The sequence below is a fragment of the Zerene cesonia genome, unplaced genomic scaffold (assembly GCF_012273895.1).
Source record: "Zerene cesonia ecotype Mississippi unplaced genomic scaffold, Zerene_cesonia_1.1 Zces_u002, whole genome shotgun sequence".
NCBI lineage: Eukaryota > Metazoa > Arthropoda > Insecta > Lepidoptera > Pieridae > Zerene > Zerene cesonia.
The window spans coordinates 348,478-368,298 of record NW_024045132.1 but is presented as its reverse complement, the minus strand read 5'-3'; the positions used below and the strand labels follow the sequence as shown (position 1 = coordinate 368,298).

The following is a 19,821-nucleotide window of genomic DNA, read 5'->3' as shown; positions in this document are numbered from 1 at the left end:
TTATAGTCAAAAGTCGCTTTAAATAAGTAAATTAAAGTATCATGCATCGTTTCTGTTTTATATATTGTATGTGTGTGTACCTACATGCGACAACTACGGGATGAAAATCAGGCGTTCACTTTTACTCATAGAAAAAAGGTATTTCTTTGATAACGGTGCAGGCTTTGTAAAGCCGCCATTCATAATAGAATATGGTCTGTGGCGAGGTGAGATGCGTGGTGGTAGATAATCGAGCAGCCGCTGCAAGGGATGCAAGCTCGTGCGGTGGTCGGTGGTGCACGGACGTTCGGATATTCCGGCACCCAATCCTCAGTGTCGCACTAATCGCGGCGCGCGGTGGTCGTGCGTCGAGCGCGTGTGAAGTGATGTCTGCGAGATGAGGCTGTCGCTGGTGCTACTGTGGTTGGGCGCAGCGGTGGCTTGCGGCCCGGGCCGCGGCTTCACTCGCCGCCACGGACCGCGCCGCATCACCCCTTTAGTATTTAATCAGCACGACCCGAACATTAGTGAAAATTCAAAATCTGCCAGTGGCCCTCCCGAGGGCCGCATCACTAGGGACGATGAAAAGTTCAAAGACTTAGTGCCTAATTATAATCCTGATATTGAATTCAGGGATGAGGAAGGTACGGGCGCCGATCGCTTAATGACCCAGGTGAGTTATAATAGTTAAGTTCTGTTATTTATACAATTTAAGATGTGAAAACAGAAGTTAAGACTTGTAGTAATGAAAATCATTAAACCTTATTAATTACCAAATTATTGATGCAAAGAATATCATTGCATGAATTCCTTAGAAGATAAGTGTAGGTCCAGTTGTTCAGTTATAAAATAAGACAATAGGATTCATAAAGAATCCACTGTTTTGAAAACAGCTTCTCAGTGCGCGGGTAGGGTACAATTGCCGGTGTAAATATTAACGTTTGGTGGAACAATGGGGACAAATTGCGGGCGTTACGGTAGCTTCGTAGCGAGTGTTACGATTGTAGCACTGCAATTACGCAGGATTTGACAACAAATATTTTGTTCCTGTGACTAATTGATGAATGATGAATTCTTTTCAACATTGATGCCAGTTTTGGTGAATATATTGCCGTCATAAACTTGGTGTTGAAGGTATTGAAAGTCATGCGTTGTCATTCACGATGTTTTGTAAACGCGTAAATAAACTTACGGGAACCTTATTGTTGTTTCCTCATTGTAACAAATATTTTGGCTCGTTTCATCGATAAAAAATTTAATGCATATTAAAGCATTTATTTAAGATATTTTCCGAAATTCTTGCGGATATTGAACTTTAGAATAAACGTGGATTTAGTATAAAGCGTAAATTAGGGAGAATAAAAAAAATTCATGCATTTGTTAAAGTAACTTTAAAAGTTAATTTAGTAATTATTACACATTCCTGCAGTGTACACGCTTAGGAAAGTATTATACCTATAATAAATTTTCAAGTATTATCAATCATTAAGTATTATAAATCTGTAAGAATGGATTAAAAAAAATACAAAAATGTTATAATTTAAATGAATTCGATGCAAACACAGGTCAATTATAATATCTACAAGTACTATAATATTCTTACAAAATAATAAGTTGCCGTCGGAACTATCTCGATGTATCTATTTAACGTACCTACGTTAAAATAGAACCCAATACCTAATATAAACTCATGATTTGTGTAATTCTTGTTGCATAAGGTGGTTTATGTGGAAAATAATTAAATTTAGCAATATTTCCCGTATATTATAAAAAAGGTGTTTCTTCTCTTTGAAAAACAAATTGCAGCATTCTTAGCGCCGCATTCGAAATAGCATTTAAGAAATAAAGATACTAAATTATAAAATTAGCAAAACATAAGAGAAAATTCTAATGGTTAATGGGGTTTATTTCTATAGTAAAAATATTTGTGAAACTATATGTTATACTTATGTGTATGCATGTACTCGTAATATATCGTAATCGTAATATTATATGGGTTAAAATATTTCTTAAATGTTTATGAACGAGAAACAGTCATTTATTATTTTTACTTGACCGACTTTTTCATTTCAAATCGATACTGTAATACAAGATGGATTTCAGCTTCGCTCTAATGGTACGATAAACATGCCGATGCTATTGACAAAGAAACAAACAAAACTAGCCAAATTTGTTTGTTAAACAGTATCAAACGTCTTCTACGCTAGAAAACATAACTATTAAAGTTACGTTTTCTGGCGAAATAGTATTGAATATTGTAATCTATTATAGTAATATGAAATCAATAAGGACGGTTAATAGACAATTAAAGAATTAATAATAATAGATATTTTTTGTTATTCTAACGTAAATAAATTAAAACAAATATTAAAATTTATTTAGAGGAATAAATTTTCAGGTGCTGTGAGCAGATTTTGTATACTAAATATAATCGGTACGCTTTTAAAATACAGCTAGCTACACCTACAGCTCGAGAAAGTTGCACTATTATCAATTAAACGCATCTTATTACACAATAAAATTAAAAATTTTATATCATTTAGTTTGATAATGTTAGTTTACTTGATTTGATAAGTTTCAAGAAAACAAATTCAAAAAGATATATGTAATTATAGAAACGGGACTATATAATATTTTTAATGGTATTGTTATTAATTATAAATATTTATTAACACTTAAGAAAAGGTGAACAATGTATGAAAAAATATTAATTAATATAATTTCATAACAAGTAAGAATTAATAAACATGTAGAAACCTGAGAGTAACATGTATTATATTATAAATTTTTAAACAGATCCCTGCATTTCGAAACACAAAGATATATATTTTTTGATTCGGGATTATGTGAATCTTCTATCTTTTATCTAAGTGCTTAGATATTGAATAGTCATAACAATAAAAAATATTGTATGTTCAATTTTATTTCATTGTGTGTGTGTGTGTGTGTGTGTGTGTGTTATTTTTTATTATAGAGGGGAAAAAATACTTTTAAGTATCCTCTTATCATCCTAAGGTTTGGATCTACGACCTGGTATGTCGGTCTCGACTCTGTGGTCCATACTAACTAAAAAACCCTCTAGTTTCTGCCTTAGTCCATATTTCCGAGGGACGGCCGTGAGGCTTTACTTCACGGGAGGACAGACACCATGCTTGCATACTTTACGCGCCTGTTCTTTCTTTCGTAGGACTTTTAGCACATTCGTTACATAGGCGCTCGTTGCTTCCCATGCTTCTATACATGACAGCATCACTTCCAGTATATTTTTAGGGCATACTTTAGTTTTAGTTATTGTTTCCCAGGTGTGCTTCCTTGTGTTCATGTTCGGCATTTTCATCTTGTCCACAGTGTGTGTGTGTGACGTGTGAGTGTGTGTGTGTGTGAATGTGCTTTAGTCAACTCTCAAAATTCTTAGTAGTAGTAATATGTGTGTTAAAAAGTAGTAAAGGTATGTTCTAATTTAAAAGTTGTCAGTTGAACTTGGCACTATTTCCCACTACCAAGATGATTTTTTCTAAAACCTAATGAATGAAAAACGACTAAAAGTACATAAATGCAACCCTTACATTTATATGCAAAATATTAAAGATATTGAAAATAGATACAGAAAAAGCTCCACCACTGAAAGTCAGGGGAACTTTAAGCTAATTAAATATAAATCAAATAGCGATTTGAATGTTAACTTTCGGGGAGAATTTGACCGACCCCCCACCCCCCCCTATTAATAATATATATTACTCTATTCTTCATGATTTGTGATGTACATTTTTAAGGTTCCTAAAAAGTACTACTCATCTACATACGCCAACCGCCGTAAATCAAAATGAACAATAATAATATATATATACGTCACGACAAAGTAATGGGAAAACCATTATGGGTATGGTATTTACTTATATAGGTTGCGTTTATTTTTCTCATTTGTTTGCTGATAGTCTATAAGTTTTTAAATACTGTTAGAAAATGGATTGTAAATAAATAATTCATCAGTACCTTCTAAATTCTATTAACATAATTTAAAATTTTCCAAACACCATCTTAAATATCCAGTCTATTATAAATGCTATAAGCTATAAATGAATAAATGCGTATATATTTGACGCCCGGTCACGGTTTTTGTCATCCATATAAAAAGCTTGTCACAACCATCGCTTGCTTTTAATCAACAGGACATGTTTAGTGAAGTCGCTTCTATATCGGATGCTTGTTGGTTTGAATGTCGATCACTTCGCCGGTGTTTGATTGCAGTCAAATTGATTTAGCGTTTGTGTTTACACTTGCCTCGAAACTCTATGAAGTACCGCCAAAATACTCAAATAAGGTTGGTACAAATCTCATTTCCGTGCAACTAACCTAAATCTTCGAATAGTTGTCGCTATGTTCAAGGATGGCTTTGTTTACTTCGTCATTTGCAAATAATGACTTAAGAGCATGGGTAGTTTGCTCAGCAAATATTTTAATGGCCTAATGTACTTATGCGTGGAATCCAGTTATGTGCCCATAATAATAATCGGTATTGGGTACAGACAGTGGGATGCATGTGTGCGTCTGGATGAAGAAAGGCCGACGCGAATCCGCCGTCGGTTATGTTATATGTTCGCCGCAGGCAGCACATAGCCCGTGTCGAGCCGAGCAGCCTTGCATTCGTAAAAATCTCCAAACCGGTCCGATGCGCCTCCATTACTTTCTTTCTGCCTCCGCTGTGCCTCCCATTTAACTCGGGCCCACTTTTTATCAGGAATCGGTATCTCCTTCTAATAGTATTATTTATTTCTCATGAATAAGAGGGAATATAAGTAAAGTTAATGCGCCCGGGAAGCGGTGCGTTACATGCCACAGGCTTCTGAGATAAACGCAGTTACATAATATTCTGATTACTCATTTGAGAAAAACAATGATGTTTGTTAATATATATTAATTATTTAAAAATATGTAGATATGTATTTAAAGAAGTTTGCATACCACACACCACTGTCTAATACAAGCATTTATTAGTTTACTTGCGAGTAAGTATATAAGATAAAACGCGTAAGCTATACTTGGTCACAAATATGGTTACTTTGTATCGAAAGCTGTGGGTTAACAAATAAAATATTTTTATAGGAAAAATACTTGACTGTTGATTTGTTGGCTAGCTGCAAAAACCACAAAATCGTTGCACAACCACACCGCTTTTGCTTTGTCGAGTTCAATCCAAATTACTTACCATTTTATAAAATATTTTACATTATCGCCTGCGAAAAAGGCATAGACGAGAAAGGGGATGTGGCGGGTGTGCGGGGGTTGAGGGACATAAATATCTCGGTGATTTATGGGCGAGGCGGTCGCGGGATAGGTCAGCATTATTCAATTTCGTATTTGAGGGTCGAGTTACAATAAGCTTTTACAGCGGTGCGCGCGCGCGGATAGCACGTCAATCTTTACCACTACACAAGCTGTTATCTTCTTTAAAATTCTTATTGTAATCCCCAGATTACCTCGTGATGTTTAATTAACGTTTATAAGTCAGTCGGCTTGACATTATTTGAATACGGCATCGTTTTTTTTAGTTAAAACAGCTAAGCGAATGTCCTCAAGGCTTGAAAGTTCCTAAATCAAACAAACATTATTTTGATAAAATCGTTTTAAGGTCGCTTAATTATCGATTGTTTATATTGATTTTGTTTTATAGTCTGATACGCTAAAGTGGTTTAATTTGTTAGCTGCAAAGACACCGCCTTCAAATTAGGTACTTTTCGGCTTATTAGCGCAGGATAAAAAACGGAACGAGAGGCGATCGCTTTGTGAATAATTGACCATAATCAAATTAATCCTCAAATTCTACGGTGGGTTTACAACGTTATAAAATGTAATAAAGACCTCTTAACAACCGTATATTGCGTGTTTATCATCATTCTATTAAATCCACAAAATAAAATAAAGAATTACTTTGATTTAAATGTTTCACGAAATAATTTAAGTAAGTACAACGATACAGGACAATTTCTTACAATGAACTTCAAAAATGATATCATTGTATAACTCTGACTAGGTACCTACTTATCACATACATACATGTACAGTAGGTAGGTAATAAACAAAGAATGGCAACATCAACGATATAAAGAGTGTGAAATACGAAATACTACAAAATAGTACGGCATCTTCTTGAGCTTTTTGCTCAGAATAAACCACAGTATAGAGTCAATAGACATAATATTTTAACACGTCAATTTAACAAGTCATAAGCCTTGAATGTGCCAAAAGTTGCAGGTATCATGTAACATTCGTGAACTGGTATTGGGTGAAGGTAGACTAAAATAACAGTAGTTTAAATGTTTCCAACATTGTGCTATTATATTTATACTAATGGACGATTTTAAAATAAACGTTTTGATTTATATTAACTAATTATGAAGTCAAAAATCACGAAGTTAGTGACAATTTATTCTTTGGATTTTCAGTATACCTTGTTATTTTATAACAAGAAGGGAAAAAGCCAATCCCTACTATCCCTACTAATATTATAAATGCGAAAGTAACTCTGTCTGTCTGTCTGTCTGTTACGCTTTCACGTCTAAACCACTGATTCGATTTTGATAAAATTTGGTATGAAGATAGAACTGAACTTGGGAAAGGACATAGGATACTTTTTATCGCGAAAAAGGGTAGAAAGGGTTGAAAGAGGGGATGAAAGTTTGTATGAAAGTTCGTTATTGTCAAACCGATTTTGATGAAACTTGGTATGAAGATGGAGCTAAACGTGGGAAAAAACAAACCATACTTTTTAATGCGAAGAAAATACTCCTTACCATGTCGCGCGATATAAGCGATTTCTACGCGGGCGAAGCCGCGGGCGAAAAGCTAGTGAGTTTATAATTGTATAGCTTAATAATATTTCGTAAAAATATCGTGAAACTAACTAGTCCGTGGACCGTATTTTAAAATTTATTTTGCATTGTGCGCAAGCAAGTGCATAGGATAATAATTACCCATATTCTATAAGTGCACATTAGTAATTCTAAAGTACCGTGCACATAGAACCATACTAAGACGTTTTTAATTTTGTTATGTCAATGGTTCATATATTGAATAAATTTTATATGAAATATCTTAAACTGTACAAAATCGTGTAAAGATTAGAAAAGATCAGAAAAGAATTAAAACAATACACAGCAATTAGTTGGGATCTATCAAATATTTAAGCTAAAATAATAATAGTTTTTTCGCTCTGATTACACATATGCATTGATTACACATATGCATGCCTTTATAGCATAAAATAGTAAATTTTTACAAAAAAATCGATTTATAATTCATTAAAATTGTGAAGGTACATTGCAAATTTAACGAGTTGCGGCGTAATTGTTCAGGTATATGATAATAGGAAATATGACATTCGCAGATTTGGTTGTGTACGAGAACAAATGTGTAAGCCCTCTACGTTTGCATGTAAATGCTGGGAACACTTGTTCAAATACAAACCAAACTGTTCAACTGATAGGTCTTTGAACCTCGCCTGTGTTTGCGGTTCGTTTTATATAGTTGCTTCTTAAGGTGGCGATAAATTAACGATTTGCATCTCCCGCCAACGTAAACAGTCATGATGTATGTACACAAATGTGTCAATATATCAACATGCCATGTGCTCGGAATAGTTAGATTGTTATTTCACCCTGCAGAATATGATCGTATTGAATCCATGTAATAGTTCTTCAGTTTCATTAAACGTAATGATGCAGCTCATATCCTATTAGTATTATAAACGCGAAAGTTTGTAAGTATGAATGGATGTATATATGGATGTATATTTATTTCCTTTCCACGCGAAAACAGCTTATCGTATTTGTATGAAATATGGTAAAGAGATAGATTATAGTCTGGATTAGGATATGCCTTTTACCCGGGTACGCGAGTGACGCTGTGCGTTATAGCTAGTTAACGATAAATATGGGTTTATCGCCTCACCACTTATTACAATAGTTTTCATACAATATTATTTTAAACAACTCATTAGATACAACCATTACATCCAAGGACGATTCCACTAGCTGGAATTTTAATCATATACTTATACAATGTCTATTGTTCCTCTATATAACTAAAGATGTGTTTTCATCATTAAAAAAAAATGTTTTTAATCGTTTACAATTAACTGTCTGAAATGATCTCGTTACACTTTTTGATTAGTTTTAGTAGGTACGTTGAGTTTTGTTCTGTTTGCACTGTGTGAATTGTGCAAAAAGAAATCTTTTGTTAGAATGTTTCGAGCTATGTTTATTTCCATTATTCCCGCAAATATTTGATGTGGTACAGTCGTTGTCTTATCTCATTCTTATCTGTCAAACCTCAGTCAATGTTAAAAGGCACGGGCCACATATCCTTCGAATTACAACTTCAAACTTCCACTAACTAAATATTGTCAGTAATATAGTTAATTAAACAGTTGTTAAATACGTAGGCAACGATATAATTAGGGACCGCATACTTATGTTTAAGTTATAAAATTAATACTACGTAAGCGATTTTAACCTGAGGATTTGGTATATAATAAATATGGAATGTAATTCCTAATGTATCATGCGTCTATTTGCTTCTAAAAGCTACATAATGCATTATGCAACATTTATCCGTGAGTAAATCCGGGGATATGATGGTATATCTATTTAAACAGGGCACCTAAACATTGCCTAAAGAATTATGATGTTGGAAATAGTTACAATTTAATTTTAGAACAAATTTTAAAACCAACAGGGATTGAAATATATTGTTATAATTTATCTCTTAATATTATTCTTTACTACAAGGTGTAAATATCTTCATGTACTAGTATTTATTTCTTCTATATAATCGTCTTGTCATTATAAGTATAAGCATAAGACCGCATAGTGTAAAATTGTAAAATGCTTCCAAGATTAATAATAATTTGGATAAAAATTATATTTCGTGTAGGTCAATAAGGTTGTATCACAATACCAATATTCTTCGACCACATGAATTGAAAAAGGATCAATAAATTATAACTAATTTCCAGTGAGTCGACTAAGGTAATTTTATGGATACGTCAATGTTTATTTATTTTACACTGCTCTCAATTTCGTGTTAACATCGATGTCTATTAGTAATTTATTGCTCTCACTGCACACATTCTCTTCCTTAGTTTCGCAAGACGATTTGAGCCGTATGCCTCTGAAATGCTGTAGTAATAACATCACAAATTAAAATGCTGTGCTTACGAACGGATTACATGTGCTCGCAGTTTACACGCGCATTAATCTATTTATAATCACCACTGCATACTTAAGGTAAAATAGTAATATTTTTAAGAGCAAAATAGTATGGAGTATGGACAGCCACCTTAATTTTGAGTAGAAAAAGGAAAGAGGTACCTTAGAGACATAAGTGGCCATAAAATGAGGTAGAACCGTACTTTGGCGTGTCGATCGGCACTTAAATCTTACACCCAATAAAAGTGCACCTCACGAGTACAGACCTGTAATTGGTCGTGCTTATGGTGTACTCGATTATACCCGTGAGCTGAGGCGATCAACACGGACTCACTTTTACGATTCTCATTGGTCCTGTTTAATGACGTGTGACGGTTCGATACCAAGAACAATGAGCTTGTAATTGGATTTTTACAATCTCGAAAATTCACAGGCGCCCTGTGTAACATTATACATTCCGAATGTTCGATTTATATCTAGTGATAAATGTATAATTTGTACAATTACGATTTTTTTGCTGAACGTAGTTCTGACGTTGTTGTGCCCAAGCGCAGGCGCCGCGGGACACCTACATCACCCCCCGCACGTTCCCACCCTCGCCTTTATTTATATTTATTTACCTTCCCTTCATTCAACGAAGGGCCGCCCTTTCGGCCCTTTTTGTCGCCCCGATACAAATATTGTGAAAGAGGCTGCGGTTTTGAGTGAATTTATTGTGCCACAATTTGATGGCACAGCCTCGATGCCGCTGTCGAAAAAAAATCTTTAGAAAGATATGAGCAGCTGAGTTAAATGTTGATGCTATTTCGTGATCATAAATCAGGAATACTTTCTTCAGGCTAGAAAATTGTTTTAACTGTTATTAAAACTTTTTACTATCGGGTTCATTTTATATTCATAAATTAAAAAGCAAAATAGGATTATTGTAAATTATTACTTAATATTTTCTATATCTTAGTTATTGAGTTATATAAAGTATATATATATAACTGCATAAAATAAGGGATTTTTTAAAGAAATAATATAAATTGGCTAAAACCTTATCATATAGAATTCAAATTAATTGCCCTTCAAGTACCCTTTTTACCAATAGAGAAAACAATGCAAAGATAAATCGCTACAAATCGTGCAAGCCAAAAGATCAAATCTTCACCCCATTTGAACATTGTGACACTGCGACGTCCATGCGCATCAGTTATCATGATAAATGACGTATTTATTTATCCGACGATCCTAAATAGCTATGGTAATATTGGTCGTACAACAGCACAAAAGGTAACAAAACACAAAAGTTGAAAAAGGTAAACCGCGCTATTTACAAAGTGGCTAGCGAGGACCACACAGCCACAATCGAGCCGCGCGTGCGACTCCGCCGCTTCACAATAAAAAAATTCCCAACATCAGATCTTTTTTGGTTATGGATCTCGCATTTTGGTGGTGTGATTTGTGACGTTCGGAAACATTAATGACATATCCGTTTAGAAAAATTTACAGTTAAGTATTCGGTAAAATCTTGTAAATGTGAGTAAAATCTTGATTGAATACTAAGTATCATCCTCACAGTTTATACCCATATCGTAGTTGATGGAATCATCTAAAATCATGCAAATTAATACGAATAAAATCACGGATTCCCGTAAAAACTGAAATTGTTTTGTTAAGTTCAGATCGCTGCCAGGCGTCAGTGTTTACGCAACCGAGGCGGGCGCTGATAGACGAAGAACATACGCACTCTTTGACATGGTGCTTCTCTCACGGCCTCTCCGTGTGGGTCTTACGGATCTGAACCATTTATTACCATTATTTGTTTAATTTAAATTCCTATTAGTCACATTACGATATCCTCAATAATGATTATATCTACTAATTTGTATTAATATAAATGATTAAACATTACTTAGCTTTTTCACTACAAGCTAGGTTATTGCATAGCGGATAAAAGTAACAGGTGACTGTTATCATCGACGTAAGATATTAATTCACGAGACATTATTCCTAGTTGATAACAATTGTCTTCACGTATGAACACACGCATTTAGGGCTCTTATAATTGAACGTAGGCGCGGCGCGGCGGCGAGCTGCCTAACCTAATTTACATTAATGTAAACGAGGAGCTTTGTTCAGGTGTGAAACACGAGTGTCAACATGAAGTACTACTCAAATAGTTTATTAGCTCCACCCAGTACTGTTCTGGCGGAAGAGGCTTTGTTATATCGACAGCTCTTTAGGAGTCTCGTATATTTAACGCTTAAATAGAAGCGTATAAGATGCCGCAACAAACAAACATACCGGCGCATGTGGACGCATTTTTATGTATTAGGACATCTAATTTTAACTTCATTAATTAAGTGTTACATGTCTTTAATGATGCACTTTTTTATAACGATCATGTATAATAATTTACTAGTACATTATTTAATTTATTCGGTTTTAATATTATTAGATGCTCAGATAATATTACTTAGATACAATTAGATAACTGTTAAATTATCAGCGAGTATATAAGAGAAATCATATCGGTGAGAGTGTATAGGTCGTTGACTGAGGGTGCCCGGGGCTGCGGTTGCTTGAAACACAAGAAGACTATAGCGGTCACCAGGTATCTCACGAGCTGAGTGAATTTCGAAGTTGGTATGTGGCCTCGAATATCAGATACCGATAACACACATTCGCCAATGTGTTTTAATGTTTTAGAAAATGACTTGGGAACAGTGCAAATTTACAACGAATTTTAATAAGTATCCAATATTTTTTTTAATTGTACAACTTGATTTAGAAATAAATTTAAAAATTCTAAAAGTAAAGTACAAGAATACCATTTACAACAGTAGGAAAAGAATAATTGAATCAGATGCACGAAGGAGTGCATCGGATGACGTCACTTAAAAACAATGGTTGATGATAAATTTATGTGACAAACTGACAAACAACTACCTCTGAAATTAATATCCACGTGTCATTTTGTATATTGCTGTTTAGTTAACGTATAAAAATAAGTATCAAGTGAGACCTCGACGAAATTTAAAGTGCATTCTTGTGTAAGACGGAGTCAATTCGCGAGAGTGTGCGAATGTAGGGGTTCAGCCATCGGGCCACAGCGCATGTTGAATTTAATAATCCAACGATAATAGAGCTTTTTATGAGTCATCGATTGTTTATTTTAGATTGGTATTGTATCAGGCTTGAGTAACCAACGTTTCTATTAAAAAAAATCTATTACACAAAAAATAAAAAACAAAAATAGATGCAGTCCGTAAGAAATATATATTTATTTTTACATGGATTCCAATTCGTTCATTAACCTCGATGAAGATTATTTTTTTTATATAGTAATGTATTTTGTCTGTTTCAATAACATTTAGAAGCAACTACGAAAGCGTTTTGTGGGCGTCGATCGTCGATTCAATTGTTTACTTTATTGAAACCATTAATTTATTATTTATATTCATCCATGAAACAAATATACGCACGTATCATTTATCGTATAAAGTGTTTTTTTATGCGTTAATTTATTTATCTAGTGGGGCATCAGAGCTTTTTTTTACTTTTTTAACTTACATATTTTGCATTTACATTATTGCAGTGCATTATATAGTAGCTGCATAATTAATTGAAATAAAATAATAATAGATGTTAGGTATTAATAGTTATAGTTATCTGTTTTTATAAATGTATTATGAATATTTGCGTAAAAATGATCTAAAAAAGGTCTATAAGTTGATGCCCAGTTAACAGCTTTTGCAAACAGTCTGAAACAATTAATAAGCATGTAATTGGTTCTCTTTACGAACATTCTTGTTTGCTTGCAACGCCATTGAATTGAAATGAGTTTCAGTACAACTTTAGATCCATATTGCAAAACACAATTCTACGGCCGATTAAAAGCAAAATGTGTATGTGAGGGTTTGTTCAAACACTATATAGATATTGCCAACGTTTATACGGTGTTTTAGTACAGAAAGTAATACATTTTACACGTTTTCCTCTTGAGTTATTTACAAACGCATTGATATAGTTTTACCTGGATTGTACGTCAGCTCGTCAGAGTCAGACAAAGATTCTAAACGTTGTAAAAATGTATACAAATTTCACTGTGGATTAGTTTCATATTAATTTTCCGCTCACACAGAAAAATGGAGTAGAACTATTGAGATATATTAAATTAATTGTATTATATTGTAATTATTTTTTATATTGGCTTTTAGTGCTGAAGTGTTAAGAAGGAATTTTGCTGGAATAAAGTCGCGGGTGCAGTCAAGCCATGCTATACGATATGTTCTCACGGAGCTTGTTTTCCATTCCGCCTACGTTTTTATGTAATTTATTACAAATCTTCACTGTTAAAAGATTTAAACTGTTTAAGCTTTCATAAATCGTGTCTCGATTTCGTACACATAAGTTATACGTGTATTGTAATTATGAAACGTAATTTGTACCTGGTTCTTAGTATCATCGAAATTTTAGACGAATTACCTTGTGAATGTCGTCGCCCACAGACAGGTTTGAAATGCAATACTACTGTCTAGTTTTTTCTTATTATATTGTGTCGCCGTTTTAAGGTAAGCAAAGTTGTCGATAATGGCGTTATTTGGTCTAGCGACGATTGTCCTCGGCAGAACAATGCTTGATGTGGTTTCGCGATTAATAAACTAATGAGTGTAATTGTAACCTGAAGGTTTAAGTCGTTATTTTGACTATGAATGCTCGATTTCGTGCCTTCGATAAGGCACACTCCGTCGTAATCCCATTGTTCTTATAATATCTATCCTGAAAGTTGTAACTTCCGTTCGTGTTAGCTACTTTAGGATTTAGTTAATTATGAATAATATGATTTATGTTCATTGTTAATCTTATACATGACTTAATATACAATAATGTACTACTTATAATACGTATATACATTGTTTAAATGGAATAGCCTTTAAAGTAAATTTCTGTAAACCTAGAAATACTCTTCTAATATTTTTTCATTACTTCAATATTGTAATTGACGTGTGCAAAAGTAGAAGCGGCTAATAGACCGAGATAAGCCGCCACGAACACACGTTCACTCAATGAGACGTAAATACTAAGTTATTGGTCATTGTTTTAATACAACAACCGACACACCGGTAATAACTATTAAAATATGGGATGCATTGACCTGAATGCTCTTGGATATCTGCAAGTGTCCTCTCACTGCATTGTTCAGCTTCTCGGGCTTTACGCTTACTGGCCACTATGTCGTATTTTGAAGGCAGAATTAGTTTTTACTCGAAATAATATGCTATTCTAGTAAACCATACTGAAGGAAATTAAATGACGTTGGAATATCACTGTTGTTCGTGTGGTTTATAAGAGCTTGAATATTGTTTTTTCAGTATTCAAAATGTAATTAGTCACAGAAGTTGTATATTTATGTTGTCATCCGATTTCCTCAACCGAGGATTCATTAGTATGGTTGTAAAATTAAACATGAACTTAGATCTTGTATCGTAAAGTATTTCACACCTGTTCAATATGTGATGAAACCTTGTGTTTACGTTATCTGTATAATTATGAACTTTGTGAATTATGAAAATTGTAAATATATTAAAAATAGATTTGATCGTCGAAGGCGTGGCCGGTGAGTAATATAAAATCGCGAGTATATTTTATTCTCATAAGCGCAGTATTTGATGGCAATAAATTATCGTGTCGGAACACAAAAGATGGCATTGTGAAGTCGACACGGCGACGTCCGATATGCATCTCGCGGCCGCGGGCCAGCGGGCAACTCCTGACCAAACCCTGCATCGCCAATCCTTCAACGTTGAATTATTCGCTTCACTTATTTCGTTCAGTTTATAGCACTATGATGATAACACTTCTCTATGGGCGCAAAAAAATCAAAACAAGAAGATTTTTGCAACAAGCAATCTTATAATGTTGAACAAATAGTCCATATACCCCTCAGCTCAGCTCTAATATAACTTTTCACAAGTTATATATTAGCCCAACTATCTCGAAAAAACTCTTTTAAAACGTGACAATCTCCAAAATTTAATATCAATTTGTACATTGCTTACAAAATTGTTTAAAACGTCTTGTAGAAATCAATAAAATATATTTTAAATGCAGACCATTTAAATTGGGAGCAGTTAATAATCGGACAATTTCGGGTGACACGCTTTAGTGTGCCTTTCGTTGTTTCACGTCCAATTAATTTAAATGATAGCTGCCTTCCAACCTACCTGTGTCCATGGACGCCATTCTCTTATATAGCAATTCTTATTTTGGCCGTTTTACTTCCCTCGTCTATAGGTACTGTTCTAAATAAATCCTTCTTGATCTCGAATCTTTCTTCCGCACTATAACCTTCAGTTTTATACTAATTAAAAACGTTAATATGAATATAAGACACGAATGTAAACTCGTAAAATATCATAACATTCTTTATTAACCATGCTTTTCCAACCAATTTTTCTTGTCTTGTAATATATCGCGCAATTAAGCTATATTATCATACAGAATGTCTACTGAGACACGCGTTCAGTAAATATTGCGCATTTTTGCTCTATGCTTGTGAAGACAGTGTAATAGGGTAAATAAATGATGTTCTCGTTATGTTATTTTTTCATTATGCATGAGATAGTTGTTATTCATGTATGAGCTTCTTTATGATCGTATAAAGAAAAAACCGCTCTAGACTTTCAAATTAGCATGACTTAAAAGTGAATCGATCTCTGAGAGGTCGCTCATTGTGTCTGCCGAGGAGGACATTTGTCTACTATTATTATTTTGGGCCGGTTTTTTATGTACCTGCCCACATGGCGCCTGCCTATTCATATTCAAATTGGACTTTCGTGTTGAGTAATTTTAAAGATTTTATACAATTGTGTAATCCGAGTTTTGAGTGATAAAGTACAATGCGTGTTATGTGTGATGCGTTGAACGGTTCATCGTTAGTTATGAACTATATTATTAACTCTATTCAAATTAAAATTCTGTTTTTTTAAATTTTATCGATTCAAAATGGAGGATATTATCTTCAGATCAAATTAGCCACGTTTGTTAGTTTATTTGTTCGTAAGTATGATTAATTTTACCCTGTACGATTTATGGCGCGATTGACCAATGGGAACTGTTTAAAAATGGCCGAGAGGATAAAACGGCTGTCGAAATACCCCGCTGGGGTAGACTTGGGTCATCCAGCTTAATCATTAGCACTGAGTTCCTCCCACCGACGCTGCTCATGTTATTTTATTTATGGCCGCCGAGCCGAGGTGAGACTCCAATTTCGCATGCGTTTAAGGCTTGATAATAATTATATGCTAGCGGGACAGATAAATGCATCAAAAAAATGTGCAGATACTGTAGGTATCAGAGATCTAGTATAATTCACACAATATGTTTAGGTTTAATCGTATTTAAAATTTACATGAATTATTTTAATAGTTCTTATAATCTCAAATATATTGTTAATTAAGAATTTTTCTTTCTTGCATTATAATAATTTTAAAAATGTATAATCAAATATAGTTTATTTTTCAAAACAATCGTCTATTGGAGTGATGTCTCCAACATAAAATAAGAAGGTCAAGCCGAGCGTCTCGGTGGCAAAAAGCGCTCTCATGTCCGCGATGTTAAGATAACCTTAAACTGAGCATTTGTTATCCTTATCTCATGTTCGAGCGTGGCTAATGTGGCTGCAGGCAGATATACCCGATCGATTTATGTCGCCTGCCTGGCACCCACGACAAATTGATAATTAATTTTCATCCAGAACCTTTGATCACACCGAGCCATTTGCGAAAATGTTTGTGATGGACTAACTACCGTTATTTAAATCAATATTTTAGATCGTTCGCGTTTCACAACATTTGATCGAACACTTTATTGAACTATCGGTAATTTTCTTATGTAATTATAATTATGTGTTATAATGTTAGTCTCGTAATATTTGATATATTACATACTAATTTTACGGTTTATATAAATTAATTAATTTCTGATTTGTAAGCTTACATTCCAGTCCTCAAACGTGCAATTGTAACCTCAGATAAGTTTGGATTACCGTTTACCTACCTGTTTCGACTTCAACATGTCTACGGCGGTTCGAATTTCAATCATTGATTAAATAGGTTGCATGTTAGAGTTTCTTACAAAAAACTCACCTTCCCACCGGGTAAATTTGTAATATTACCGGATATCTCATTTGATTTGGGACATAGAAACAATACAAGACCTTTTGTGTAATATGATATTGACCGCTCGCATCAATCTACGAGACCACGGCTTGAATATCCCAATTGATATACATAATATAAGTTACATTTAATACGTGACAATTTATTGCTATTAAATACTTGTGACAACGCAAAGCTTGCACTAGAATCTTACTTAATTTATATCCTTTTATTAATCGTATTGTCAGAGTTGCTGACAGGTATATAAATAATAGATAAGCTTGTACTCCCTAAAAAGGAGCTCATCTTATCGAACACTCAAGAGTCAGTAGTCATTTCACACTGATTATATAAAAAATAAAAGGGCATGTGTCATATAAATATGTGTGTCAAGCAACACGTCGACCCATAATGCGTCTCGTAAGCGTCGCTTAATCCTTTAAAACAATGCTAATGGATTTACGTTCAAGTCTGCCGCCGTAAAGTCCTGTCAGCATACTACAACAACCGATCGCCTTAACGCTTCGCTCGCCCTCAATAAAGTTGACACCAAATTAGGGTCGTTTTATTTTATTTCAACAAAAATCACAACACATTGTTAATATATATTTTATTGTACGCGTTCACTGAACGCATTTTAGTGTGAGCGATGAACACAGGTTCACGTCAAAACATCTTTATCGCGTTATTTGTCTTATAAAATATTATCGAGTGGCACTTCGGGACCGTCAGCAAAAGAGGACTCATATTGTGATCCGTGTGCGATTGTTGACTTTACGCCCACGATGATGTGATCACTTCTCTTTAGGTCGAGGGATAAACAATAAAAGCGGCGATTGCGAGTCAATATTGTAACAAATACACTTTATTATTATAAGCATATGAATCTTCGAATAATATATTTGTAAAGTATGAACACCGTGGCGGACCGTACTATCGGAGATTAGTGTGCGAGTTGCTCAGCGGCCCATACCAAACGCGACTCGACGGGTGGAATTATGAAGTTCTGATACACTGATAAATCAATAATTCATTTTTATTACGATAGCACCGACGCGTCATGATTTCGCTCTTTATTTTCTTTAATGAGAATCATCAGTGAGTTGATAACGTCACTGGGATCTGTAAAAAAAGACAAGGTAGTTAACCTGTTTTTTCTTTGTATACATATTTACTGAGCTCCTTATTATAGCAGCGTATTTAACGCGAGGCATAAAGTAAAAGCTTCCAACCGGTCGTGGTAAAGAGGCGGTGGTTCTTCGCCTCCTGCAATCACGTACTTGTCGCGTTTTCATCACCTGCTTCGCTAAAAGTGACGTAATTACGGATGCAAATCGATCAACGGCAGTTATCGGCTCGACGAGGGTTGACGCAGTAAATTAGCACGATACGCCAGTTAATGTTTATAGCCTTCCGTGTGTGATTTAGCGGAGAGGATAATTGCAGACATAGGTACCTTGCTGAATGCAAAAAATTACAAACATCATTATTGGTATTTTCTACAAGAAATTCGAACGAAAAAATTTAAAATTTATAGCATGAATAAAAGAAGAATAACAAAAGCTGTGTAACAAAATGAATCGGTGTCGGAAGCGTGGTACTATCGTTCAGTCGCATGACTTGCAGGTTGGTAGTTGTGGGTTTGCTCTCATTGACTTCACCATTGACCCTTACAGGCTGCGATCATGATAGTATAAATAATACCTACGAGGTTCCCGTGGGTATAACTGATTGAAAGTACGCGATTGTAATAAACATAGATAGAACACATTCTCAGGGGACTTACCGCAATTGTGACAAGATGAGAATACTACAATACAATGAGCCATTCCGCATCACTATTATTTCAAATGTTAACTACGCCTTTCAGAGAGCAATAAGTCATGAAACATTTTATATATATTTTGTACAGGAATGTAACCTACACTTACCAGCCTAATTTGTTTTCTTTGGCATACAAATTATCTTGTTTAATGGAAAACTATTAACTGTTGGCAACCGAATCATTGAAAAATAGTAAACATTCGAAGTCTGTATACATTACCAGTATAAATCCTTTGATTTTTTTATTTCAGTAATTATTATATTGTAATAATTTTCAGTGAGCATTTTATAAAAAAACTGTTATGCAACTTCCATACAAACATATTCAGACATGATAATGTTCCACTTCATAGAAAAAATCAATTAAGGATTATAAAAAGTCGCATCTTCTTGCTAGGCTCGGGCTCTAACAACCGTAATGAAACAAACCTCAAAAGGATAATATTTTTCGTCGACAAACATTAAAGGGCTCTGAACATAAGCAAGCATACAGGTGATTTACCTTCCTGATGCATATTTATAACGTGTTCGACAGCTAGTGTGACACTGGGACTTATTTGCTGACAAACATTTATGCCGTATTTATTATCTGTATGGACTATAGAGTATAGCTAATAGCGTATATCCATTAACGAGAGATGATAGATAGTTAATATGTTTTAAGT

General features: G+C 34.3%; 1 protein-coding gene across 1 annotated transcript in view; it reads left to right on the top strand.

Annotated features, from left to right (window-relative positions):
* The first annotated feature begins 274 nt into the window (after positions 1-274).
* The window catches only part of LOC119838409 (tiggy-winkle hedgehog protein), a 29,435-nt gene continuing 9,888 nt past the window's right edge, over positions 275-19,821 (top strand). The window contains exon 1 of the mRNA XM_038364348.1: positions 275-652. Within this exon, the coding sequence (XP_038220276.1) occupies positions 377-652 (276 nt within the window). The 5' untranslated portion in view covers positions 275-376. The remainder of the gene's footprint in view (positions 653-19,821) is intronic.